At 40.0% G+C, this 18,680-nt stretch overlaps 4 protein-coding genes across 9 annotated transcripts; all 4 read right to left on the bottom strand.

The window, feature by feature from the left end:
• Positions 1-491: 491 nt before the first annotated feature.
• On the bottom strand, positions 492-7,615 carry LOC135616669 (bystin-like). Of its 2 annotated transcripts, none has more exons than XM_065116103.1 (12): positions 7,372-7,615; positions 7,085-7,288; positions 6,869-6,995; positions 5,171-5,219; positions 4,767-5,094; positions 4,072-4,151; positions 3,916-3,963; positions 2,364-2,510; positions 1,480-1,552; positions 1,320-1,392; positions 888-967; positions 492-785 (listed from the first exon to the last, which is right to left on the bottom strand). In XM_065116103.1, the coding sequence occupies exons 1-11, from the start codon at positions 7,495-7,497 to the stop codon at positions 888-890; spliced, it is 1,335 nt and encodes a 444-aa protein (XP_064972175.1). In that variant the 5' UTR covers positions 7,498-7,615; the 3' UTR covers positions 492-785. The 2 variants fall into 2 exon arrangements, with proteins under 2 accessions (XP_064972175.1, XP_064972174.1); XM_065116102.1 differs by having other exon boundaries at positions 492-778.
• Positions 7,616-9,037: 1,422 nt separating this feature from the next.
• On the bottom strand, positions 9,038-12,049 carry LOC135616667 (probable polyol transporter 4). The gene is made up of 2 exons (XM_065116096.1): positions 11,373-12,049; positions 9,038-10,728 (listed from the first exon to the last, which is right to left on the bottom strand). The coding sequence occupies exons 1-2, from the start codon at positions 11,578-11,580 to the stop codon at positions 9,353-9,355; spliced, it is 1,584 nt and encodes a 527-aa protein (XP_064972168.1). The 5' UTR covers positions 11,581-12,049; the 3' UTR covers positions 9,038-9,352.
• Positions 12,050-12,191: 142 nt separating this feature from the next.
• LOC135616668 (protochlorophyllide reductase-like) lies at positions 12,192-13,958 on the bottom strand. The gene is made up of 5 exons (XM_065116097.1): positions 13,803-13,958; positions 13,631-13,729; positions 13,019-13,550; positions 12,584-12,942; positions 12,192-12,514 (listed from the first exon to the last, which is right to left on the bottom strand). Exons 1-5 carry the CDS (start codon positions 13,851-13,853, stop codon positions 12,359-12,361), a joined length of 1,197 nt encoding a protein of 398 aa, XP_064972169.1. The 5' UTR covers positions 13,854-13,958; the 3' UTR covers positions 12,192-12,358.
• A 529-nt stretch (positions 13,959-14,487) lies between these two features.
• On the bottom strand, positions 14,488-18,680 carry LOC135581828 (uncharacterized). Of its 5 annotated transcripts, none has more exons than XM_065116099.1 (7): positions 18,363-18,680; positions 18,197-18,277; positions 17,968-18,088; positions 17,147-17,425; positions 16,100-16,162; positions 15,612-15,687; positions 14,488-14,882 (listed from the first exon to the last, which is right to left on the bottom strand). In XM_065116099.1, exons 1-6 carry the CDS (start codon positions 18,551-18,553, stop codon positions 15,631-15,633), a joined length of 792 nt encoding a protein of 263 aa, XP_064972171.1. In that variant the 5' UTR covers positions 18,554-18,680; the 3' UTR covers positions 14,488-14,882; positions 15,612-15,630. The 5 variants fall into 5 exon arrangements, 3 of the variants coding, with proteins under 3 accessions (XP_064972171.1, XP_064972170.1, XP_064972173.1); XR_010488436.1 differs by lacking the exon at positions 15,612-15,687 and adding an exon at positions 16,245-16,307 and having other exon boundaries at positions 14,833-14,882; XR_010488435.1 differs by lacking the exon at positions 15,612-15,687 and having other exon boundaries at positions 16,024-16,162.

The following is an 18,680-nucleotide window of genomic DNA, read 5'->3' as shown; positions in this document are numbered from 1 at the left end:
GTCAACAAAGCAAACAGTACTCTCTATTACACGAAAAGAACATTTTACCTTTTACTCCAAATATTTATCTTTGATATATTTTTAGAATAATTCTAACACTGAAAGAACATCCCAAAGACATTTTTATCATTTATCGCATTCAATTAAATTTAGAGAATGATAAACTATGATTTGCTCATGTAAACTATGGTTTGCATTCAATAGAAAGGACCCAACTATGGCACTTAATACAGCCGTTGCGCAAGCCATTCAGTTTAAGATCTAAGTAATCCCACAAGTAATATCATCAAACAGGTGCAGTGCACTTTGTGATCAATCCATGGAAAATTTTGCTGCCAAGCACATGAATGCATCTGAACATTAAGATAGACGCTGCCTGTTCACTGTCACCTTGGGGAAGTCAATATGCATAACAGCCATGGGTTATCCATAAGTTAGCTCAGTGGTTGAGCTTTGAATGAGATGAACAATTGTGAGAACAGATACCAGCAGGCTGACAAGTTTAGCTCAGCTTATCTTAGATCATTAATTAATGGATGACAAAATTAAGGATTTAAATGGGTCCCTTAACACAATCTCACTCTAAATGGGAAAGAGGAAAAGGCACACAGCATCAAAAACTTATAATGCTGTAAAAGAATCAAGCGTAACCACACAAACACTCCAAGAACATTGCTTATCTATGTGTATGGCCTTCTATTGTAACTCAAGCAGACAAGGAGCTGTAACTCTACTGCAGCAGCCAAGTATGAGTTGAGATCCTCCCAGCTTATAGCACCTGCAACCTTGCACAAGGAGGCATACATCAAATGAACATCTGTATCAGAAAGCAACAAATAAAATCAAAAAACAAATTCAAAATGATGGGTAAGAGAAGACCAAATTACCTAATCCTCCTCCATTGGAACTTCTGGAAAATCCCATCTATCTTCCTCGATTGGTTTATTGATCACAGAAAATGGCGCACGTAAGGCTAGTCAAGAAAACAATAGTACAACATATCTCAAAACTAGTTTAAACAGATCGTAATCCAAAACCAAAGAAATAAAACTCAAAAAATGGAGAGTGCAACTGTTATATACTATGCTGTAATCCAAAAAGGAAACCACTGCTGTAGATGCCGCCAAAACACATCTCAATAGTTATCAGTTTATAAATTATAACCCCAAATGAAATGTTAAGTTCTGTATGGCAAGCCTAATCTGCAACTAATAAATTGCTCAAGTAACTAATAAATTAGAATAGAATACGTGCAATTTGAAATATTGGTTACAAAGCTACCAACTAGATTTTAACACAAGGAAACTGGCAAAGGATATATATAGACATACGATCATCCTCCTCCCCACGATTTCGGCTATTCTTCAGTTCTCTACGGATTTCAGGAGTAACCTAAGCAAACATTAAAATAAAAGAAATCAGTAGATGCTTCAAAATTGTTCAAGGCATTTGAAACTGTAACAAGTGTTTATTTCATACCAAATGATGCTTCTGGTATTGTATTAAACGGTGAAGATCATCTTTCTGCTCCTTGTTCAGTTCATTCTTGTACCTGTTATAAGTATCAACCTCACTTATAAATGCATCGGTAATACTGATTACAACAAACTAAGAGCTTTAGTTGCTTGTGGTATATCTAAGTTCTTGCAATGGTACCTCTACTAGCCTTTTGGAAATCCTACAAGTTGGATCTGGACCATGTAGGTGGGACAAAACTATGCAAAACAAGTTCTCCAAGAATCCATTTGGACATGGGTTTGAATAGGTACAAGCATGATGGCAAACCCATCATCGTCCTATATTATCAGTACCCTCTCTCAAACAGACAATTCTGCTTTTGACCCAACAACTGTCACTCACCTGCTTTTGTATGAGTATAATCCTAACAGAAAATGCAAGGTCTAATGCATACCATCGTATACTATATATATCTTGGGACCTATATATGATGCAAAATGTCCATATAATTGAAACTTCGATCGATACACAGAAAGAAAATTTACTTCAGTTGGTTTAGTATCTAATATGATGTACCAGTTGTGCAGCTTAAACAGAGATGGAATGCATCAGATGTTAATACAAAAGGCCTAATGACCTCGGGCTGATCATCACCAATGAAGCTTACTCTAAACACAAATAGCAGGATTGATTACATAATTTATGTTTCTTGCAGAAGCAGCGTACTACACTGGAATGCAAGTAAACAACCAGAGAATACCTAAAAGCAATGAGTAACAAAAGATGCAGGGTACAACCAATACCAAAGAAACCAAATGTGATTTCTAAGAAAAAATACTACATTATTAGAGCATGTCCTACATAACATAATTTGGTTATTTGCCAGTACAGGTTAAAGAAGTTACCTTTGAACAAATGCAAGAAGTGATTGGTGCCATATAACAGGCATGATTCTTGTATCCTCAAGGAACCTCATGAAATGGGCAACTACTGCATCAAGCACTCGATATGGCAATGCATACTTCTTATCTAGAAATAGCTTGATAAAATAACTGCAACAAATTAAATGATAGCCAACATCAATGCTCTACTGCAGATAACTGTGCCAATAATCCATCTACGTATATAGGCAACTTAAATCAATAAACATATTTGAGCCACATGCTTCATGTTCACTGGAGCAAGCTAATAGTCTGTGTCGTTAGACTCCATGAGATTTGCAGAACAATTGATCTTGCTCCAAGTCTCCAACTAAATAATGAGTTTATAATTAGGTCACATGTATAATGCATCAAAATTTGCCAAAGCCTTTCAGTATTTCGACAAGGCCTGTAGCTTAGCTATTTGTTGCCGTTGAGGATTTTAAAAGCTCATCATAAAGTTCCTCAAAGAGACTGAAGTTCAGTTAAGTATTTTCATAATAAACAATGATCCTAGATAAAAGTACATTTAACATGAATCTATTAGCCCAAAGGCTGTTTTAAGGTCGAAATCCTAGTTTATCTGTTGTTTTAACTTTTAAGATTGTTACCAAGGACTGATCGGCCAAGGAGAACATGAAGACAAAATACCTTCAAAAAAATAGCTATAGAAGAACAAAGTGGCCCACCAATCACTTCATTGACAAAGAAAAAAAAATCATACATCTTCGAAATGTCCTTGTTTTATATAAAAGCTAGTTCAATGCAGTGAACCAGAACAATATCACATCCCTCAGAGAAATAAAGGTGGACTTAATTTTTAATATTCTGAAAATACAAGCATATTCTACGGAGTGACTCTCCTCTAAAGCACTTGTGTAAACTATATTTAAACAGATATGACACTGTTTACAACAAAGCTATGCACCAAGTTTGCAACAGCGCACATAAACAACAATGAGACTTTTTTTCGTTAGCATATTGTCTTATGGATGATAACAAATCGACCAGGTTTGTTATAAAGATGACTTGATAATTTCACCATCAAAACTTCTCAATGAACATACCACAAAAATAAAAAATTGGCATCTCAGAAGCAAGATTTATTAAAGCTTCAACAAAGAATTCAACATCAAGAAAATAGTAAGAAAGAATACTGTTTTATAACCATTGCACTTGTATATTAATCCACAAAAAGATATATTAACCTATAGTCAATATAGGATTTCAAAATTATCTTGTAAAAACCAAATTAAATTGCATTAGGACCAAACACAAATGAAGTATAAGTTAGATATTACATTGTATTTTAAGTTCACCTTTAGTGTCTTGTGCTAGGTAATTTAACATGTATTCAGGAGGTATAAGACATACAGCTTAAACATAGATGTCAACAGATATCATGTATAGTAAATAACAAAATATCAGAATCGTGATTAATAAAACAGTGATATCCAATTTCAAATGACAAAACTAATATTTGCTACTGCCCAAAAAGTAAACTAGAGAAAATGTAGCATGATTAGAATAATTTTACCTAGTTGTTCCACAGTATTCTAGCTCTGCCAGCTTCATGAGAGCTGCACTGTAAACAATGATGGATTTGTAAGTACATAAAGTTGGTCAATTAAGAAAACCAACTAGCTGACAGCTACACCATAAATGACCAAATTCTTGAATTGTAGCACTTTACCTTGAATGAAGGGGCGGAATGGATACTTTCTGAATTATGCTTCCAATGATAACAGCTTCTCTAAGAGTGCACGTGCCCGACTGACAATAAGCAAATATACAATGTTTTATGACCAAAGAGCAACTTAATAAAATTCTTCTTCTTATCTAAAGGCCAAAGGCCAGATATAAATTCAAGGGAAAATCGAATGACTTGATGATTATTCAACTAGCCATAAGAAGATGTGAGAGTTTTTATAACTATAACACAGAACCTTCACAACATGCTAAACTTCTGTTAAGAATTAACATTTTCCAGAAATCAACCTAGAGATGTATTCATATAAAGCTACCAGATCAGTAATGACAATTAGCTAGAATTAAAGACCAATAGAGAACTTACCAACATAACAATTGATTTAAAGACAACAGATTATATTTGAAAATAATTAAAGCCAACATATCCAACAATTAAACATGTCCTGCTTCCTGGTCACGAAATGTCATCAAGATGATCACAATATTCTTACTAGATTAATGCTAAAAGTTAAAACAACATGTCAACCCCAGATAGCATATCAGAGGGATAAATATCTTGATGCATGTATCATACTCATTCAATTAGTTTAGCTTTAAGAAATCAGTAGCTCTATAAGTTGAGACAAGGGCAAACCTAATAGTATAGATCATATCATATGTGTTCAACCAAAGGTGTACCTGACAAAGTGGTAATAGAACACCCTTGAAGAAGGCAGCTGGCTTATAGAGGGATTTTTTAAGTGCTTGATACAGAGCAAAATGTAGTCGCTTATTCTTTCTGATATCCTCCCTAACTCGTGGGAGTAAAACAAGAGTGTAAAAGCGTTGGGCTTTTTTCACACTCAAGTTTGATGAGAATATTTTAGTTGCCTGAAACATTGCATTTGGAGACCAATTTTCTGGCTCTGTTAGATATAATACATCCTCCCAGAGTTCAATGGCCGGAATGTGTTTAAAAGCCTTTGGAATTTTCCCATTGGTATACCTACTGAGCAGCTTGCCCACCCTGAAACATCATACATTCATCATATCACATAACGTACAGGAAGAAGGAAAAGGAAAAAAAAAAGAGTGTAATGTACCCCTTGTACAGATCAATGATGTTACTATCCAATTTAGGAAGAGGCCGTTCTGTGAAAATACATAGCCAGCAAAAAAGGATATTAGATTGTCATCAAAATAATTTAAGATCATACAAATAACACAAGAAAGAAAGCCATCTATTGGATGTAACAGGGACATAACAGTAAATACATCCACTGGATCTTACATATCACTTGAACACAATCAATTTAGTCTATACGATGAGTAAATAATTGATAACATCTATCAAGCAGCATTAAGGTAGAGATATATGAATTATATATATATATATAAGAGAGAGAGAGAGAGGCAAGATACTGCCAACATCAACAATAGAAGGTGGTACACTTTATGGCTGTTTTTCCATGTTGACCTCGTTCAGTCCATGATAATATACTTACCCAGAATAAATTAGTATAGATCCATCGCACTTTTTCATTTGTGTGTGGGACAAGGCCAATATTCTGCCAGCTACAGCAGGCACATCCAGCAAAACAGTTAACCTTATCCTGGCCTATAATAGACCAACTTACCAAGACAAAATGTCAACGAGGATACCATGCAACAAACACTCACATGAAGTTGCAGATTAAATGTTCACTAGTACTTCAATAATCTTACAGTTTTTATATTGAAATGTAAGAAATATTTTAGTTTTAAAATGTTAATTTAACCGAGATGTCCAATAAAGACACACCAAGATGGTAGGAAAAATTAAACACCAAATAAGCTAGCAATTTCTAAGGCAACCAACTAATAATTACATTTATCATTCTTGGTTGCAGCAAAGAGGTTCCTCGGAATAAGGAAATGACATGGTATACACTGTTATGATGTAGGCCAACTTGCTTATACATCAACTCAAGTTGAGACCAATTAGAATGAGATCAAGTCAAATATGATTCTAATTTGTATTTGTGGATGTAATGGGTCATATGCTGTATTCATATATGGTTGATGTTAATTGATTCCCCTAAGACACAAAAAAGTAACCATATTACTAGATCTGCAGTTTTCTCACACTGCAGTCTTATACTTGAGAATATCCACCTGAACAGCCTCTATAATTATTATATTTGGATCTTTGAAATTCTGTTGAAGCCCTTGAATACCAGCCGCACTGGTAATATTTCTTGAGGAACCATGGAGCACATAAGCAACATCCAAGATTAAGTGGGCATTACTGAGATCCAAAGTGAAATGCCACAAATGGTTTGATTTCTAAGAGAGACAAAAGGGCAAATGGGACAAATATCTAGAGTTTGTACAAAGTTCTGGAAGAGCAAATAGGCACTATAAAATTCTGGGAAAGTTCCAGAGCAACAAATTCTTTACCAAGCCACATGAAGCCATCTAAGAGAGACTACATCAGCCACGTAGTTAAAAAAAAACAATGCAAGATGGCAAAAGAAAGTACATGTTCACAATCTGAGTCAAGAGTATCACATCAGAAAATGAAGGAAGAATACATTAGGGACTAAACTTGGATATTAAATCTCAGCTACAATTTGGCAGAACAGTATTGCATTTTTTTTTTTCAAACTTTATTCCAGTCTTTCTTTCTGAGTAGCATAGCATCAAATTTTGGTTTTGATAGGATTCAGAAATTTTTCATATTTCTAAACAACCACTAATAAGAAGTCTCAGATACTTTATACAACTAACAAGAGAGGAAACACAAAGGAGAATACACCAACCAGAAGTGACCTCCGCTTCCTTCTCTTTAATCCTTTGAATGATGATATCCGCAAGTGTGGGCTGTGGACCTGTCTTAGTAGACATAAATGCTGCCAAGAGCTTCTCGTCCTCCTCGTCAATCTCCACCTTAACAGAACACAAATCTCCAACTCTATACAATCGCCAATACAAGAAAAAGAAAGCAATTCATAAAAGACGGGACAGAAACAACTCACTTCGTCGACGTCATACTGACTCTGGGTCTCAGAGAAGTCGTCGAATGCACCGGCGTCTTCAGCGTCGCTATCCGAAGCGACGGACGGATCGACCGACACGGCGGAGAAGGGAGTGCGGTTCTCTTCCTCAGCTTCCTGGAGTATCTCCTTCTGCTGGTTGATAGCTTCCTTCAGAATTTTCGAGCTTAGGTCCGATGAGATCAACTGCGAAAGGGCAAAGGACTCGTCTTTATCAGAGTTAGAAGGCAAGAAACAGTCAGAGAGGGGACAGAGAGCGAGGCTTGTACCTCGTCTCCGGATTGGTGGTGCTTCGGTGGCCGGGCGCGCTTCTTGGAGACCACGGAGTCGTCTGCGTCGAGGGCCACGCGGTGCTGCGGCGGCGCCGGCTTCTCCTTCCGCTTCTTGCCCGCCATTGAAGCGGTGATCGAACCACGGACGGCGGAGCGCAGCGCGAATTGGAACGGAAGCGGAAAGACTTGGAGCAGAAAGCCCTAACGAGGGTTGTCGCGGGCCGTCTATCGGTAGATGTAGCACAGAATCACGTTTCATGGACAGCTAAGACTCTATAAGGACATAAAGAGACCGAACGGATGTAATTTGGTTGGGTTCGATCGGTTCGGTTGTAGTGTGCACCAATTTTGGTTGATGAACCAAACCCGAATCGAGCCGGAATTAAGGCTTAGTCTAACTCGGATCAATGATAAATGAGATTTCGAAATAATATTTTTTCTGTAATGATAAACGAGATTTCATCTTAAAATCTTATTATCGATAGTGAAGATTTTTATCAACTAAGTTAATTATTTGAAAAAAAAAATATTAAATAAGTTTTCGAAGATAAAACATTCCAACTCTTCTCGATCGTACTCAAAAGATTTTAGCCCACATGGATTTGAACTAAGTCGGGCTTACCCAACTATGATCGTCATATTCATTCGACTCAATTATCGACATTGGTTTCAGCTATAAACTTGAGGAAAAAAACAGTTAATTCAACTGCATGACAAGACTTGATTTGTGGATCAATAAGACATTGTTATTGTGTTATTTAGAGTCAAAATTATTGTTGGACTCGGATGAATGACAGTTGGATGGGCACTATTAATAAAGGATCCTCATTCATGTTTGAAAATATTTCTTGATAATTGGACCAAACAGTTTAATTACTGCATCAATTTATACTAATATTTGTTCATGAAGCTGCTTCCAAGCTTTGATGAGAGTAGAATCCCATCTCTCATTATGTTTGGCCATCATTTCATCATTATTGCCTTCATATTTCAAGCTCATCAGAGTAATCAAGCCAAGATTATATGGAATATATAGAGAGAGATATATGTCATATTTTGCACACATAGCACAATGTACTCTCTAAAAACATAAAACATGATTGACTGCTAAGATTTTATGGAATATGAGTATATTGTGCAGGATATGACAAAAGAATCCATTAAATGATTTCAGATCCATTAGGATGTTGTAAGACTACTAGTGGTGATTGAAATCATGAATAGAGCAGCTTTGGCACTTCTAAAAACTCAGCTATTAAAAGAAAAAAAAATGGAAAATTGGAAATATTACCTGCATCATAAACACCTCAGCACATCCACCACAGATAAAGGAAACTTTGAGTCCAGGCTACCTTCTGATAAAATATTCATTACATGTCATCCAACAAGTTCTTAATTTACAATGTGCAGAGTACTATAGAAGCAAACTGTATTTTGTAGAGCCCAACATTCATCCCAATAACACTGTGTTAACACTTAATGAACCTGTCCAGGTAATTTCAAACCCAGATAAGAACACAGATAAGAATCCATCAGAAGAATAATCTTAAAAGCTCAAAGCAAATTGTTTCGATTTTGACCAGCAAATGATTTTCTTTGAGAAAAGAAAAAGTTAATGTCATCACAACATAGTTTCTTCTTTAAATTGTCTAAGTCATGGATCTTGAGGAGTATATGGAAGTATCCAACAAAGCTTTCAACAGTACCTGATTTGTTTCTGATATAAGTTACACAACTGTAACCAATGTTACAAACCAGTGATACAACAAAGCTTTACAGCAAGTGTAACCAAAGAGGATGACTCTTCCAATTGGATAAAATTCCTTTATACAGCAAAACCTGCCGGAAATCTAGCAGCAAAATGAATATTGGAAGTAATAAGTTATAGAGCCACAAACAATGGGTAGAGTAGCCCAAATTTTCTTGCAAGAAGAATGACAGCACAGAGTGAAACATAACTGCAATAGTGCAGGCCAGTCTAATCCTTTTGCACCAAATGCTCCGCATCACCAAGTTCAACCTCAATTGGCTGCCATTCCCTTCTAGTATCAATTAACATTTCAATCTGCTCCAGAGACTTGCCTTTGGTTTCGGGAACATACATGTTTATAAATATCACAGACATAGCTGAAATTGCTGAAAAAATGAAGAAGGTTCCTGCCACAGTAATGGCACGGCACATGGATAGGAAGGACATAGCAATCAGGCCACTGCTCACTCTATTTCCTACAGTTCCTAATGCAACTGCCTGGGCACGCAGCCTCTGAGGGAAGATTTCTGAACTCAATACCCAACAAATGGGGCCGATTCCAACTGAAAAAAAAGCTACATTTCCACATACAGACAATATTGCTACCAAAATTCCCACTCTTGGGTAAACCAGATTATTTCCAAGCAATGAAAGAGCCAGGCCCAAACAAAACAGGCAAACAGTCATGCCAATTGTGCTAACATATAACAAAGGCTTTCTACCAACTCTGTCAATTAGAAGGATTGCAACTAAGATAAATGTAGTTTTAGCGATGCCAACAGCAACAGTTGCAGCAAGAAGTTTGCTGTCAGACTTGATTCCTGCATCTCTGAATATGGTTGGACTGTAATATACAGTTGCATCAATGCCACTGATTTGCTGAAAACACTGTATGCCAATCCCAATAATCAGCATCCTACGCAATGTGGGGGAAGGCCTCAGGAACTCCCGCCACACAGCTTTTTCCACATACTTCTCTCCCTCCACCACACCAGCAGCTTCCTCTATTTCGCGCAATCTATTCTCAACTTCTTTCTCATTCTCATTAATCCTCATTAACACCGATCTTGCCTCTTCTAGCCTGTTCTGCATAACCAACCACCTAGGAGATTCGGGGATCACAAACAAGGCAAATCCAATGAAAACAGATGGAAGAATCCCAATACCAAGCATTATCCTCCAGCTTATGTGTTCAGAAAGACCAGAGAAAACATAGTTTGAGATGTATCCAAGAAGAATTCCAAGATTTATAAAAATCTCAGGGAAAGAGGTGAATGATCCTCGAGAAACAGTTGGAGATATCTCTGCAATATAAACAGGTGCAATCATGACCCCAAATCCTATTCCAACTCCAGCCAGAAGCCTGCCTAAAATCAGCACTTGAAAAGATGGTGCAAAAGCCATTATAGCAGCACCAGTTTGGAAAATAATTGCAGCTAAACCAATGGTCCATTTCCGGCCAATTGCATCTGAGGTTCTTCCAGCTGCTAAACTACCCACAAGTGAAAGAATGCTCAAACACCCAACTAAGACTTCTTGCTGAACTTCGGTTATATGCAAATCCTTCTGAATGAAAATAATGCATCCGCTCATAACACCAACATCTGCAGTATATAGGCCACAATTACAGGAGGTAAGTTTTGGATCTGCATTAGCCTCTAAGATATAATGTATTTTCATCATTTGTTTAGTATGATTTGTAGTATCCAGTTGGTGTCACCAAGAGTCTATGTTGACCTGTTATATCATTCAAAGACATCTTGATCGGCCTAACAGAACCATTTGCAAAATTTCATCCCCAAGCTCATCATTTAAAGATACTAATCAATTTCAAAGATCCAATTTTTGAATTCCCTAATAAATCTGCTAGTCATATTGATATATTTCCTTCCTATACTATCATCTAAAGAATAGAATGTCACGGCCACCTTCCCTTACTTGGATTATAGCGCATCTCTCTCTTATTGTGGGAAGTCAAATCGTTCCCAGTTTGCATTTCCCTTCAGGTACAGTCGATTTGGACATTCTTATTGGGTATTGCATTCAACCTGTGACCTAGGATGACTTTGCGGTCTTATGACCTAAGTTGCAGTGTCGGCGCCCCCGCCCCCTGCCCCTTCTAAAATGACGGGTTCAGAGACCTTCATGACCATCCTCACTTCGACATTCAAGAAACTACTTCTGAACAGAATCCAAATCGGATCTTTAAGAGCAAGGGGTGGCAATAAAGGAGGAGCTTTTCTCTCACCGTAACCGAGGAGGACGGAATTTAGAGAAGCAAAGATCGCACAAGCGAAGATATATCTGTTGCTTTCGATTCCCCGCCGGGGTCCGTCGTCGCTGAGGTCGGCGTCGATCCGCCCGTACCTCCCCTTGCCTCCGAGGCCGGGAAGCATCGAGACTCCCTTCCCATCCCCAGTCCCGTCGCCAATCGCCTTGTCATCGCCCAAAGCCATCACTCTTCTCTCTCTTTCTCTGGCTCTCAGCTCTCCGGATTCGGAGTGCGGTGAAGAGGAAGAACAGGAGACCGCAAATAGGGAAAAGCTCTTCGGGGAGGAAGGAAATTTCTCACGCGATTTGGACTTCTCCCCCGTAAGAGAACGACCAAGACCAGCGCAGCCGGCAATCGAGGAAATTGACTTCCGGTTCCCGCTGCTATTTAGATATTTTCATTTTCCAAGTCATACTAACACCGACTCAATTACCTACCATTCTGGTCACTGGTCAGTTTCCGTGGGGCCCACATTTGAGTCGGGAGCAGTTCCGACAGCGTTCGTTATGAGCATCGTGGTCGTCATGAGTTGTACTTTTCCTATCCATTGACGTGGACGTCTGCCATCGGTTCTGCAGCCTTCCTTTGACATGGTACTCTTCTTCTGCGAACAGGTCGTGCCCTAATGAGCCAGGCGAAGCTGTTGCTGGCCTTCTCTGCTAATGTCCAAGTTCCTGTTGCTGGTGAAGCCAATCAAAAGGTACTCGAGAGATCCACACTGATATCATCTGTTTGTTCTAGTTCAGATGAAGACAGTGTCGTTGACTGCACACCGATTCGAAAGAGAGAGCCGAGTTTGACTAGATCAGCAGAGCATCAGCTTGTTGCTGTATTTATTGCAGACTAAACTTGTACAACAACGCTCTGTTTACAGCGCCATGAATGCAGCTGTGTGCACGCTAACCAGTAGATGAGATGCCAAATTCCGTAATACAGAAGAGCCATGACACAGAGGAATCACATTAAGCCAACCCAACCAGCTTCTCACTGATCTCCCACAGCTTCTGGGCTTTCACAGCATCACTAGCTTCCTCAGATAGCTGGTTCTCAAAGCTGGCTGAGTTATTGTTCCAGCTCCAGTACACTCCAGACTTCAACAAGCTCGGATCGCCCACGACCTGCAGGAATCGAAGAACAATCGTAAGAGTTTGCGTTTCATTGATCGATCGCTGCCTTGGGATCTGTACCTGTGCGAGCCTTTGCCCTGATTCGTCCTCGGAGACGAAGCCCTTCGTGATGAACTTCTGGAAAGGAGGGAAGAGGAGCCGGAACAGGGGGATGTGTTCTCTGAAGAGGCCGGTGGTGGCGATGCAGCCCGGGTAGAGCGACGCGAATGTGATGCCGGTGTCCTCGTGGAACCTCCTGTGCAATTCCTGCATCGTGAGCATGTTGCAGATCTTGCTGTCCTTGTACGCCTTCGCCCCGTCGAACGCGCCTCCGTCGATCATGGCGGAGCTGTTGCGGCCGTCGAGTCCGCCCGCGAGCCCCCGCAGGTCTCCCAGTCCGGCCTTTGGCGGCACATTCCCGGCCAATGTGTTGGTGTTCCCTGAACGGGTTTCGCAGATGCTGCGGTCAGGTCCTCTAAAGTGCAGCTGCTGGTCGAGGGTGGCGTGCACAAGTACCTGTGATCGAGCCGAGGATGATGAGGCGACGAGAAGGGTAATCGGATTTCTTCAGGTCCTCGAGAAGCATGTTGGCCAGCAGGAAATGCCCAAGGTGGTTGACGCCGACGCTCATCTCGTACCCGTCGGCCGTGTACGTCGGCGTGCGGGCGGTGGGCCGGTAGATCGCCGCATTGCACACGAGCACGTCGAGGGGCCTCCCGGACTGCCGGAAGGCATGGACGAACTGCCGCACGCTGTCGAGCGATGCGAGGTCCAGGTGCATGATGGAGTAGTTCTCCTTGGCCATGCCGGCCAACTGCGCGGCCTTCTCGGCCTTGAGGAAGTCCCTGCAGGCCATGACAACGTGCCATTTCTCGGTCTCGGCGAGAGCCTTGGCAGCGGCGAGGCCGAGTCCCGAGGAGGCGCCGGTGATTACCACCACGCCCTTCCGCAGCACCTTCTTCCCGTGCACGGCGGATTGGTTGAGCCCTGGAGCTGCAACCGCTGTGGTCTGGGCTTTCACTACTCCAACTGAATGATTCGACTCTCTCTGCAAGTTCTCACAATTAGGATCTGCTGATCGATCGATATCCTTCTCAGATTTGCTCAGGTTAATATGGGATCGACTACCTTAGCACGAAGAACTGGAGCGTTGAACTGAGACTTGTGATGCTCCAAGATGGAAGACCCGAGGAATGCAGATTCCTTGACTGTGCAGGCCACCTTCCCCTGCACCAAACTCACCGAGCTGAGCCACAAATTGCACGCAGGGATGAAGGCAGTAAATGAGAGGGATGCTGACCTCTTTCCGGGCAGAGAGAGCTGATGGAAGGAAGGACGCCTGCAGAGCCATCGAAGAGTAAGCTAAAACCAGTTGATGTGGTTCTGATTAGAACGAGGAGATGGAGGAGGAATTTATACTGCCCAACGACGAAAGGAAAAAAGAGCAGTCGAGGGATAAGGTAGTACGCAAACGATCGCCCGGTCGTCCAATGAAACCTCGAGCGTTAGATTTCTTCGGCGGATAGATTTTGGGTGGATATTTCTGTATCTTTTCTATCAAATCAACAGGGTTGGGCTGTTGGGTTGAGGCAGCTTCCACCGAGTGCTGAGGGTTGTGCCTCGAGTTATTGGAGGAGATTGCTGGGGTCCACAGCTTGGACGGTGTTATGGAAAAGAAGAAGCTGTTGGAGGGTTGACAGCTGATGAGGCGTGGCCAGATGGATAATGATGGGCGTCATGTGCGTTGGTTCGGTGGGGTGGGCCAAAAAGTGGGGACGTGGGATGCACGTGACAGGAGGGCTCTCCGGATGGCACGTGTACGTCTTGGTCGAGTCCAACTCCGGGCTAATTAGCACAACAAAACATATTTCCCAGTAATTGACGTGCACATATCAAGGAATAATTACATATTATCCTCATAATTAACTATGGTCAGTATTCTATTTCTATACATATTATCCTTTAACCCATCGAACAACTGGATGTACTCCATGCAAAGGATTCATTAAACCTGGCGATGAACTATCCTTGTTCAAAATAACAATAGAATCTATCATCCTTCTAAAGAAAACACGAGAAGAAAACCATCAAAAATACACTCAAAACTGACATTTAATCATCGCACATTTTCCATCAGAAACTGAGATCAAAACTTGTTGATAGCAGCCAGGATTAACGCTCCATGGTCATTAATAGTCAGTTCACAAGTCTCCACCCAGGTTCCAAGTTCAATATAACTTCATCGGGAGCAGGTAGAGAGCTTAAGGGCCAGAAACTCTTCTTTTTCTGCTTCACCATGCAAACTCTTCTAGCTTCCTATCTCTTTAGCCCTCTTTCTTTTTCTAATCTTCTTCTTTGTAGCCCCAGAATCCACACCATCCTGCAATGGAATATACTGTATCAGATACCTAGAGGTGGACATGCAATAAAGTGCAGATCGGCCACATCAACTGCCAAGAAAGAAACAGCAAAGAAAAGGAAACAAGGAAATTGCAGTCAAGATGGCATTTCTCAGATAAATTGATTTCTTCTATTTTTCATGCCTATCCATATTGTTGCTCATATGAACATCCAAGTATATAAGAGCATAAAAAATCATTGACCGAAACCAAAGAGAGAATCATGGCCCTTTTGGTACATGTCTACACAAAATCCATGAATTGTACATGGCAATATGCACATCTCCTTGCTCTTCATAACCAAATTAAAAACCTCAGATGTTAATGGCAAGGTAAACGAAACAAGAAGATAATATCATCGAGCCACTTATATAAGGAAGAAAACATAAAGCACATAAATGTAGTCAAGAAAAAGAAATACAACTAGAAAATTATGATGCTCACAACCCCTTTATCTTGTATTACTTCAGCCCTACCCACATGAAACTTTCATGTGGGTCTGCTTGATGGATAAGATTGACTACCTGTGGTTTTCATGGAAGCATATAATGCATGCAATAATAATGCTACATAGCTCAGCAGTAGCTACATTTCTATGTAATTCAACAAGTCTTAGCCAAATTCAACTCCCAAAATAATTCAAGGAGCCAGCTAATAAAACCATCAGAATCATCATAAGTTAAAAGGCTTAAAGAATGGAACTACCATACATGATCTAATAGACAACCTTCAGAATGCAACTAGGACTTGAAGGTTAGATACCATAAGCTGACCATATATTCTTATCTGTAAATAGACTGATTAGATCAAAAAGGATAATAATCACTCGGTCTTTTCCTATTAAACAAGATTACAATATGTAAAAAAAATGTAAATCACAAGCTAGAAATGAGTATACAATGCAACGACATATAAGCTTTAGCTTTGTATTTGTTCTTATCTTTGTGGTATATAATCATAAAAGGAAAAACAGAAAAGAAAAAGAATATCTTCAAAGTGATTTTGAATAGGCAACCCCTCTGACGATAACAATGCAATTGTCTATAATACTATAAGTTACTCTCTTGCATTCAACCCGCCATCCAAAAAGCAGAAGAAAAAAAGACAGACAAAGAAACTTACTCAGGTGAAGAGCTGCATACAGAAGACAAAAGTGAAAAGCACTCATGAATAGCATCACCTATATTACCAAATTCACCTGATTCTGGGGAGCTGAAGTATCATCTTTCTTTTTCTTCTTACATGAGAGTGGATTTGGTCCCTGTACGAGATCAATCAGCAGAGGTGATTGATTAGAAGTGAAATTTGCCAGAATTGAATACATTGGTATTTCAAGAAAATACCTTACATAGTTGACTAATGTAATTTTTTCATAGCCATATTGTTTTGCACTGAACACAAGCACCCTAAGAAACCAAGAATTTGATAAGCAAGGATCTCGTGCTATTGCTAATGCCAAAATGACTCAACATGAAGTCACATTTTAAGCATGAGTTAGATTCCAAACATGATTGACAGGATATTTAAAAATTATACACTACCTTATAATAAGATTCTTGTTCCAACATTATCTATAAGAAACTTTATGTAGAGTCTAAAAGTTTGGTACACAATTGTAATTTGATGTATCATTAGTTAAGCACCTAATGTTCTCTTTTCAACTTATAGCAATAATATATGTGTAGCATTTAATACTTGCAGCAAAAAGGTATCCCAGGTTGGAGCATATAGACATAAGATTAGGGCCAAAGGGGCTCCTTGTAAAAATAGATGCTTCAGGAGCAAGGCTATGCTAATTTTCCCTTTATCAAACATGAAGAGAATAGTTAAGGATCAAGGCAATACTAGAGACGATTTTACATGTTATGCAGACATTCGCAGTAGAAGAGTTGTGAGATATGGTTAAACAACTTAATATGGCAATATTGGGTTGGACAACTTAATGTAAGCATTGAAATTTGATTATATTGTATGAGGTCTTCCATAAAAAACAAGTGCCCAATTATAAACATGACCAAATAAACTGCTGCATAGGATATATAAACACGATAAACAACATCATGTCCAATAAATGGACATTAAATCAGGATATGGTTTGGAAAAAGCATTCTATTGATGCATAGAACAATAAAAATAAACATGATGAACGGGTTCATTCACTATGTGCTAAGTATTCGAGAAAGAGAGAACCCGCATCACTGGTTACTGATGTCAGAACACTGAACTGAAGATCAGAAAATTGTACCTTTGCCCTCTTTCTCTTAAATTTACTTTTCTCTGCAACACCTAGCATTCTTTTTGTAGTGCTAATATTTCTTGTAAGCTGTGTGCCCTCTGTTAATCGGTTAGTAGAATCATTTGTTATTACGCCCTTCAAATCACTCTTATACAGCTTCAGATATTCTGATTCGCCCATATGCAAGCGCTTTTCCTCGGTGGACTTGGCATACTGTCGCTGCTGTGCAGAGGGTTGTTCGATGAACAAGGAATTTCTAAGACCATATATCACAGGAACACCAGGAACCTGTATTCCAGCAAAAGATTGAGTTATTGCAATAAAGAAATCTAAAAAATAATTAGACATCCTACTCAAGCAACCAGCAAGAAAAATCTGAAAAGAAACAATAATTCGAACGAAAACATTAAACAAAAAAAATAAATTAAATATGAATGCATACAGAAACTATAAACCATAAAATTGAATTGTATTATCTTAGATATGTGCACAATTGTTTTTGAGTCTGTAGTTGCATCTTTTTACATATTGAAGTCCATTCAAACGGAACACCACAATATAATTCAGGTTTGCTTGAGCCGTATCAATTTATGTAAATTTCTTTTCTCTACACAAATTCCAAAGAGCTTATATCAATGAATGTTCAGCTAAGCAGCGTTGCCATGTCAGGCCATCAATCCGTAAATAATATCCACCTTATTGCAATAATGGAGTATTCTACACCAATGTAGAAAAAGGAAATTGATGACAATTTCCAACAGGTAATTCAGCAGCCTGAAAAGCAATGGTCAATCATGAATATAAGAGACCAAAGAATAAACAAAACCCACCTCCCGAAACTTTCTACGCATATCTGCATCTTGAGTGGCGACAAAGAAATGCTCAGAGTTCGTCTCTCCGATTACCGACTCAACACACGCCGTAGCACCGACCCTCTTCTCATGGTCGCACCTAAAACGCCCCCAAAGTAGCAATCTTTATGTCAGTAATGAGATTCCGAAAGCAAAAGGATCGTATCTATAGCAAGATAGCAAGTCGATGAGATCAAAGGACAGAAACCTCGCCGTGAAGAGCTGCTGGGCGGCCTCAAGGGCCTCGGAATGGGACTCCCCAAGGCTTCTGAGCTCTCCAATTATGCATCTGCGTAGAAACAAAAGAAGCGCACAGAGTTAACACTCTGTCGACAAAGAGGACGAAAAGAAGAAATACGGGAAGAGGGAGGGACCTGGTGGTGAAGAGGAGGGCGCGAGCGCCGAGTAGGTGGGAGATGACGTCGTCGGCCGGGGTAAGGCGGTGGTGGAGGAGGTGGTGGATGAAGGTGCCGTCGCAGAGGACCTTGTAGGGCTCCCGAAACCCGAAGCACGCCGAGTAGAACCGCACCACCTTGCGGTGGCGCTTCTGCTTCTTCACCCTCATCGCCGCCGCTCTCGATCCGAACCCTCACCCTTAATCCCCACCGGGGATTCACCCAAACAGAAACGGCTTTTGGCCTCCGAGGCGTCAGGAGAAGCGTAAAAAGCCGCTCAAAATCCGAGGCCGCATC

This window comes from Musa acuminata, chromosome BXJ2-7, assembly GCF_036884655.1.
Source record: "Musa acuminata AAA Group cultivar baxijiao chromosome BXJ2-7, Cavendish_Baxijiao_AAA, whole genome shotgun sequence".
Lineage (NCBI taxonomy): Eukaryota > Viridiplantae > Streptophyta > Magnoliopsida > Zingiberales > Musaceae > Musa > Musa acuminata.
Note: the sequence above shows the minus strand (reverse complement) of the source record. Positions and strands in the feature narration are given on the sequence as shown.